The 8903-nt window shown below is 41.9% G+C and overlaps 1 protein-coding gene across 1 annotated transcript; it reads right to left on the bottom strand.

Annotated features, from left to right (window-relative positions):
• Positions 1-1112: 1112 nt before the first annotated feature.
• Positions 1113-3193, bottom strand: LOC6568379 (homeotic protein empty spiracles). The gene is made up of 2 exons (XM_001994704.2): positions 1687-3193; positions 1113-1606 (listed from the first exon to the last, which is right to left on the bottom strand). Exons 1-2 carry the CDS (start codon positions 2864-2866, stop codon positions 1257-1259), a joined length of 1530 nt encoding a protein of 509 aa, XP_001994740.2. The 5' UTR covers positions 2867-3193; the 3' UTR covers positions 1113-1256.
• Between the last annotated feature and the right edge of the window lie 5710 nt (positions 3194-8903).

Raw genomic sequence — 8903 nt, 5'->3', positions numbered from 1 at the left:
TGTGTTTGTTGAAGAAACTTAAAAAACTGCGCCATACAAACCTTAAATGTTTACTCTCTTTTGACACTGACTTTTTGCCGTCGGTTTGCCATCTTCGCAAGATCGAGACTCTAACCTGAAGAGGAAAAATTGGATTTGGAACTGAATCTATAACTTGCAAAATGTAAAATAGAAAACTTAATATTCAAAGGTTGAATAGCCATTAATAAATGAATTTATGATGGCACACGGTCTTTAAGTATAATTTATTAATATGTATTTGTTTCAAAGGTGAGAAACCTTTACGGCAATTTGAATATGATATGGAATCCATTTGACTTTTGTTTACCCAATTAAAACAACATTTGAAATTTATATTTTTGTTCTTGCATAAGAATATTTTATATTTTATATATGAATATTTTTTTAAGCATTTTGTTTCTTATCAACTAAAACTAATAACTAAAGCAACTAAAAGTTTTCGATATTCTAAGTAAAAAGCTGCTGAAAAAAACGAATGCCGGATTTGTGTGCTTAGTACTAAATATAAATACAATCATTAACATAACTAGAGAGGTTTAAATAAATGCTATATTGATGTACAGGAATTACATAAAAAGTACGAGTAAAAATGTGCAAGAAATTCGCTAATTAAAATTAATGTTTGTGGCGCACGTTTTCCTCTTCTTTTTATAATATTTACACGCTTAAACAATTAAATTTGTACAATTGTTGCTTCTCTCTTTCTCCCTCTCTCTCTCTCTCTCTCTCTCTCTCTCTCTCTCTCTCTCTTTCTCTCTCTCTCTGTCTTAGCTTTCTTTCAAGATGATTTCTATATTATTTAGTTTGTTATTTTCCAGTTGCTGCTATTTTTTTTTCTTCTAATTTTGAGCTCAACTCAACTCGATTCGAAGGGCGCCCCACGCCTTGGGATTTGGCACAGTTAGGGGGCGTGGCTGGTGGGCACCCTTTCGTCTTCGTACTTAATACTTTTGTAGGGAGTGTTTTCTGATTTGTTTTTTTTTTTATAGTTGGGAGATGCTTTTAGATCAGTTTGCTATATACACTAAGCCTAGCGCTTTTCATTTTTTAAGAATATATCACAAATAACTAATTATAAGAGTTCACACACACAAACACACGCACACACACACACACAGATACACACGCATACACATACACAATGCTCGGCAATTTTGGCGCTTTTTTTTAGTAAGGAACTCACGGATGGAGATGCGCAGAGATTGCGAGGCAGGCAGGCGAGGAGGCAGTCCAAATTAATGACTCGCATCGAGGTCATGCTCATCATCGCTGGCACACTCATCCATTTCCATATCGATGAGCTCATCATCATCCTCATCACCGCTGCCGTTGTGCATGTGGCGCTCAGAGCCGGAACCGCCCCCCTTTTCGTCTTCCTGTTGCATGCGTTTGTGTTTGGTGCGCCGATTCTGGAACCAGACCTTCACCTGTGTCTCCGACAGATTGAGCGACTGGGCGAGCGCCTTCCGCTCCGCACCGACCACATATTGATTGCTCTCGAAGGCGTGCTCCAGCTTCAGCAGCTGCGACGGCGAGAATGCGGTGCGAATGCGCTTCGGCTTGCGAAACGGTTGCAAAAGGAAGTCTGCAAGAAAGCCAAATAAAAAAAAGGGAATCTGGTTAGTCAACTGTTTGGCAGCTGGCTGTTAGCTAGTCTGTACTTACTTCCTGGAAAGCGGTGCGGAAAGATGCGTCCGTGGCGACTGAGCAGCCATGGATAGAGCGGATAACTGTCGCGTGGCATGCCCGGGCTGCCCATAAAGGAGGCAGCCGCATGTGGAGGCAGACCAGCCGCTGCAGCGGCTGCTGCTGCTGGTCCCAGTACATGACCGGCCTGCAGGGCGGCAGCCATTTGGAATTGGGCGGCGGCAATTAGATGCGGATTGTGCTGCGGCGGCAGCTCTGGCGGCGTATTGATGTACGGCGGCAGCGCCTTGATGTCCGGCATGCCTGGTTGTCCTTGGTGCTGCGGCGGACCGCCTGGGCCCATGGGAAAGGGACGTACCAGTCCGGCGGGTGGCATGCCCGGCATCATAAGGGGACTGTGACCATTGGCTGGACCAGCACCAGGATGCATTCCCGGAGGCTTTGGGTAGCTGGGTGTCTGTTGCTGCTGCTGTTGCTGTTGCTGGGGTGGTGTATTGTGCGGACTGCTGACCAGCAAAGTGGGTGATGAGGAGGGCTGCGAAGATTGCGGTGAGACGGATTTGGGTGGCGTATGTGGCGGCTGAATGCGCTGAGCCGGATTGTCAGTCTGCTCCGAGCCGGGTGGGGCGGGGGAACGTTCGCGTTTCAGGGAAACAGCAACAGGTTCGCCGCCAAGCGGGGAGAGGCGGGTCTGCAGCGGACTGAGGCTGTTGGCGACGGCGGCATTGTGATGCAGACGCTGCAACAGCTCCTGGATATCATGATGTGACTTTGGTGTGACCTGCTGATGATGCTGTTGCTGCAGCAGCAGATGCTGATGCAGTGCATGCTGCTGGGCTGGCGAGAGATGCGGATGTTGATGTGGGTGTGGATGCGGTGCCATGTGCGACGGCATAACGTGAGTGGCATGATGTGTTGGTGGCGCCATTAAATGATGCGGTGGCGTCGGCGTCGTTGATAGCAACGTAATCGCAGCTGGCGGTGTCTGTGGTGGGGAACCGGGACCATTGCGTTCCGGCTGAGGGCTGCCCGGCTGCTGATCGGGATTGCCTCCAGAGGCAGTCACCGTCACCGTCGCCGTCGTCGTCGTCGTTGTGGCATCGTTGCCAACAATCGAGTCGATGCTGAAGCCGATCTTCTGCTTGGGCGTGGGCAACATGACGGCTGAGGTGGGTACCGGCGGAATCATTTTAGTCATAAATACGCGCGTTGATTGTGCGGGCGGCGAGGCGGCGATTAGTTCGGCTATCTTGGCGGCCTTTTCTTTTTTGTTTTTTCTTTTCTTTTTTTTGCTTCTTTTATTGGTCAGTGTTAATCAGCTAATCCCTTAATGGTAACTGCTGTTTGTTGTTTACACTTGGCGCAACATTTGAGCGCTGCACAACACTCAACACTTGCACTTGGCTTTTTGTTTGTTTTCCGTTTAACCCTTTGACGACGGGGCACGTAAACAACTTTCTAGCGGGAAGCGGAGAGGGAGAGTCAACAGATTTTTTGTTTTTGAGTTTTTTTTTTTTTGCGATCGACGCGCTCGTAACGTGTTCACTCGACGACGTTCACAGTCTGAATAATCGAGAGAAGCGGCACAGCGACACCAAGTGTACACAGTGGGAATTATAAGCGACGCGAAGCGACACGACTCGCTCTCTCTGTCTCTCGCTCTCCCTCTCTCGCTGACGCTCTTGCGCGTTGCCGCTCTATCTGTCTCTCGCTTACCCAACAAACACGTCAAACCGGTCTTCGTCACGGTTGTTCTTGTATTTGTATTTGTGCTTGCTGTTCGCCTCGTTGTGCGATAGAGACCGCATGAGCAGAACGGCAAATACATGCGCGCCGACCAATGGCAGTGGCTTGTTTGTTTGCCATTGCACTCTTGCCTTCTTGTGGATTTTATCTGGCCACGCCATGCTGTCTCATTATCTGATCGGGTCAGCTGTACATGAAGAGAGGCGTACACAATTTAATTCGCTACGTTGTTCTACGCTTCTCTGTATTTGTATTTGTGTGATTGTGTTTTTTCTGCATATGGCTTCCGTTGGTTTCTCTGCTGCTGCTGGTGCTGCTGCTGCTGCTGTTATTGCTGGTGGTGGTTGCTGTTGTTATTGTTGTTGTTGTTGCTGCTGCTGCTGCTGCTCTTTTTGTTGGCATTGTGGCTGTCTCTGTGTAATTTGGCTTAAACTGCCATTCATAGTTTTTGTGGTTAGATTTTCATGTTCTTAATTTTGTTTGAAAACAAGCAAAATGTGTCCAAATGCTTTAAATAGAAAATGTGCCACGCCAATTTAGTCGGCTCGTTAATCATATTAAGCATACATAGTATACTAGACAGTAGAACATAACATTGCTTCTATATTTGTTTATTCGCGTATTTTATTTTTAATTTTTGTTAAGCTACTTGCATACATTAAATATGTATACATAACCCCATTGTCCATTCAGCTTATCAATTCCCTGGCGCTGAGGTTACACTTTGAATGCTGATTTCAGTATTAGCTTTGTACTATCTTGAACCACTTTCCAGGCGGCTAGCTTAGATTGTCATGCATGAAGTTCAAATAGAATCAATCAAATTATAAATTCCGCACCACAAATGCACTTCAAAATTGGTCTGGCATTAATAAATCAAACCAACCGAACATTTTCTACGACAGTTTTATATATAGAGCATTACGCATACAATTTAAATGTTAATTTCGAATAATATTTTTAAGTCAATATTTGTATAATTTTTTTTTTTTTGGCACAAGACAAACTTTGCATAATTTATGTGCGATTGAAATCCGAATCTAAATTGGATCAGCAACACATATTGTCAGAGCGTAAATTTATTTTGGTGTCGAGACGCAAATAACAATTAGTAATCAGTAAATAATTCACACAAATAATTTTCACACTTTTTAGTGTTTTCTGGTTATAGTTTGACTTAAGTTGAGCTGATTGTTTGCCGGGGTTATCAGTTCAGGGGCAAGTCACACAAATTTATGACTTTCGAAATAAATAAAAATTGAATATGGATTTTTTTTTGTGTGTGCTGTTTTTAGATTAAAATCAATTTAATGACTAGCTAATCAAGTCAACTGCCTGGGAACACATTGTAGTCTCCAACCGTTGTGGCTATTAAAGTATAAATCTGCTGCCTAATGGGATTCGTGATCAATAATCAAATTATGGAAAGCTCTTAATTGACAAAACGTGCGAACAAATTAAAGTGACTGCAAAAATCAAATACTTTTACATTTGCTCATTGGCCACAGTTTCAATTAGTCAAATGTATGAGCCATCAAGTGTTTAGATTCACACGCCCCCTGCGGGATATCAGGGGCCAACACTAGAAGAGAATAACAACTGGAACATGACCAGAACAAGGACAAGGAGTGCCCGCCGCTCTCACCGCAGGATCTGTGCAACAAGAGCGCAACAATTGTGTTGTTAATGAGCAAATAAAGATATCTGCATGACTAGCAGCATCAGCAGCAGCAGCATCATCTAAATAGATGTCCGACTAACCAGCTGCCTGCCCCGAGCATTAACTCCCGCTGAGCACCCAATTGTACACAATTACGACAGTACTCGACCCTAAAATACCCTGCAGAGCGGACTCTTCCCGGACTCTTGAATTTTATGACAAGGCTTTGGTTTGATTGGGCTTCTTTTGGGTTTCCTTTTATGTTTAATTTTATATAATTTAATTTGAAGTTTTCATTTTTAAATTTGAATTTCGCTATAATCGATCTCATCAACATAGATGCCCACAAATACTAAACTGTAGCATAGACCGTGAATAGATTAAGCAAATTTCAATAAACTTAAAAATCAAATGCTAGGAAGCCCGCTTACCCCACATTTACAGGGTATCAGTTCACGCACAAAGTTCGCACAGGCGCTCCTGTGACTGCAAATGAAAACCATAAAAAATGCAAGACAAGGGCGAGAAAGATAACAAAAACAAAAACAAAAACAAAAAAGCGTATTTATTAGATGGAAATAAAAACGATGCCAGCCAGCCCTCGAGAGCACAATGCGAACCCGGCCGAAAGGTGTCAAAATCAACAATTTTCGAGCTGCAAACAATTCCATAGAAAACAAGGCGCACAGCATGATGCAATTTCGACCCTCTCGCTCTTATCTCCCAGTTAGGCTATGTGCCTGTCCTGCTCTGGCCTGATACCGTTTGTAGATCTATGCACGTTAACAATTTTTCGACTGAAATGATGATGAAAAAAATGAAATAAAAGCAACAACAGTTTCACTTTTGCTTGGCTGCCGGACTGGAAAACAATGAAAAACGTGGCAAATTTCCCTTTGTTTAATTTAGTGGCAAGAAATTGTTTGAGAAGCAACATGAAAATGGGAGAAACAAAAAATTGACTTTAATGATGATGAGTTGGCGATTAGAAGAACGCTTCAAAATGCTTCGAGTGCCCTCAGGAGTGCCACTAAATTCATTTGAATTGCGTTTGTGTGTAATTCCCTCTGTTTTCTTCATTTTTTTTTTTTATTTTGCTGTTGATGTTGATGTTTTGTCTTTTTACGCTGAAAATGGCACAATTATATAGAAATCTCAATATTATACACTTACCCTACTTGTGTGTGCTGGTGGTATTTTGGAACTGGCATTTAAATGTAATTAATTTACAGTGCCTTGATTGGAATTAAAAAAAAAAAAAGAAGCTACACACTTACATAAGTTGGTTCCAGGAATTCGAGTTTAGATCTATCAATTTCACAGTTCTCATAATAAGTAAGTTTTTATTTCTATTTTCCCCCAAAAGATCCTCTCATAATTTGAACGCTTGTAAATCGACGCGGCTCAGAAAATTATGATGGATGATATTGTGGTTGCATTTTCACGCTTGAAAACCGTGCCAGGGGTGGGGCCAAATAGTAGCAGCCGAGAAAAACTCGAAACTGACAGCGCTTCCAATTCGAATGATGATAGGCATGAGAGGATCAGACGCGGGGGCGCATGTGTGGAAGGGGTAGATCAAACAACTGGACAGCGCTGGGCATGTGTTTGCAGAGTTCCCAGAAAAACCCATTACAAGGTAAATGCCAACGCCAAGGGGTAACTGGCTAAGGATCAGTATTTGTGTTATTCGTATTTCGTGCACGCCGCGTAGAACGAGACCAATCAAGAGCTAACCCCAAAAGACGTTCAGTATAATAACTGAAAAGGCCATAAAATCATATTAAAACACAATTTTTGGTCAACAAGCGAGCGTTAAGGGGCCAGCGACATAAAACATTTATATCTAATCCTTGACAATCATAAAAATCACCGAGACGACATGACAACGATAACAACGACAATGGAAAATGGAAAATGGGAAATGCTATAAGCTGTCAGCAGCGGCAAACATTGCTTTAAATTGTCGGAAAAGTAGTCAGCAACGAGCCGCAGCGGGGAAACCAACGCCAACCAAAAAGATGTCAAGAAAACAGTAGTCCCGAAACAGTAGAGAAATGTCATAAAAATGTCTAGCTGGCTCCCACTTTTCACTTTTCACCGTACATCGCTTCCTTTTGGTACGTGTGCAAAACATTCTACACTATACAAAAAGTATCTGGCATTTTTATGAGACTTTGCGTAACGGGAAAGGACTATCCTTATACCTATCCCAAAACCAATCCCTAACCATAACCCTAACCCTATTGCTGTCCTTTTGGATGGCATGAAAAACAAACGAATATAAACAGGACAAATCTTACTAGCTGAAAATAAAATCAACGTAATTTTTATAGCTTTTTCACCGCTATTTTTTAGTAGTCATTCGTACTCGTTACGAGTAGTTTTCCCTGCTCTGCTTACACTCCCCTTTTTTGACACATTTATTATTTTGGCTGACAGGCACTTTTGTTCGTGTGTCATTATCGTTTGCCGGGATCCGTTTTGAACAGCCCTTATCTTCCATTGGAATTTATGAACCGGCGGCATAATACAAAAAAGGCACAATCTGATCGAGAGATATGATAAGACAACGATTGATATACTTCTTTATAATGTACTTGTGGTTATAGATCTGCTGACAAAACATAGTTATAATAATGGCAATAGTTATAAGCTAACTTATAACTCGGCCTATATATGTGAAAATCGACTAAGATAGTGCATTACTTACAGTTTGGCATTATTCCTCATTTGAAAATGTACACGGGACAATATATAATATTGTATCTTCTTTAAAAATACATTTTCCTGAACAGGTTTGAAAGCAGAGTCTGTATGAACACTCCGATATCAGAGACTATAAGAGCAAGTCTGTTCATATTTTGAATATATATCTCGTATACCAGATCAAGTTCAATTTGTATAATGATAAGTTTCCCCATCAGGATACAAATCGGCTATTGATAGCAATAAAAGTCGCAATTATAAAAATCCAGATGTATATCCAGACAATAAGATCGGTTAACAAACCCAGATTTTGTTAACCAAAACATATTTTCGTGGGTTGTCTCGACCAGAGCATTCTAACTTGTTTCATGTGTCATCTATTTATCTAAGTTGAAATATATTTTCTATGCATATACCTTGTATTTTTAGATCCACTGAAAAATGAAACGATTTAACTCATTCCTTCAATTTAACGGTTGTATTCTCTTCTGAACTCCAAGTGTTATTTCAACTTTCTGACAGTCACCGACTGATGTAATTTGTCTACAACTCTCCCAACCAATGAGGAAAACACTTTATAAATAATACGCCCACACTTGTCAGTCGCACCTTACACCCCATGCCCAACAGTCCGCGCTCTCCCCTCTGGCTTGCACATGAAGCATATCAAAACTAATGATGACACCCAATAAAAAATGCCAGCAAATGTGTAAATTTGTAAAAATGCACGAAATTGTAAATGTAAATTTTGAAACGGCAACAATTTCGTTGAATAGGAATAGATTTAGGGATACATGGATATGGTTGAGCGATTTGACGAGGGGCGCGTCGGGGATGAAGACTTGTGCATGTAACTTGAAAATGTCGCACATTCATACAAATAAAAAACGAGCACAACAATGATAATGGGATTTAGGAAAGGGAATGGGTATGAGATTGCGACTGGGACTGGGACTGGGATAGAAAACAAAAATGGCAAACAGGGTGTAGCGGATGAGGATGAGCACTGGGATTGCGGGGCGCATTGCAGATGACTCAATTTACACACAACGAGCTCCGTAAATTGCGCCTCATTTCGTGCGCAATTTTCCCTTTGACAGTTGGCCAAATGTCAAATGGA

This window comes from Drosophila grimshawi, unplaced genomic scaffold (assembly GCF_018153295.1).
Source record: "Drosophila grimshawi isolate 15287-2541.00 unplaced genomic scaffold, ASM1815329v1 contig_311, whole genome shotgun sequence".
Taxonomy (NCBI): Eukaryota; Metazoa; Arthropoda; class Insecta; order Diptera; family Drosophilidae; genus Drosophila; species Drosophila grimshawi.
This window is presented reverse-complemented; position numbering and strand designations above follow the sequence as displayed.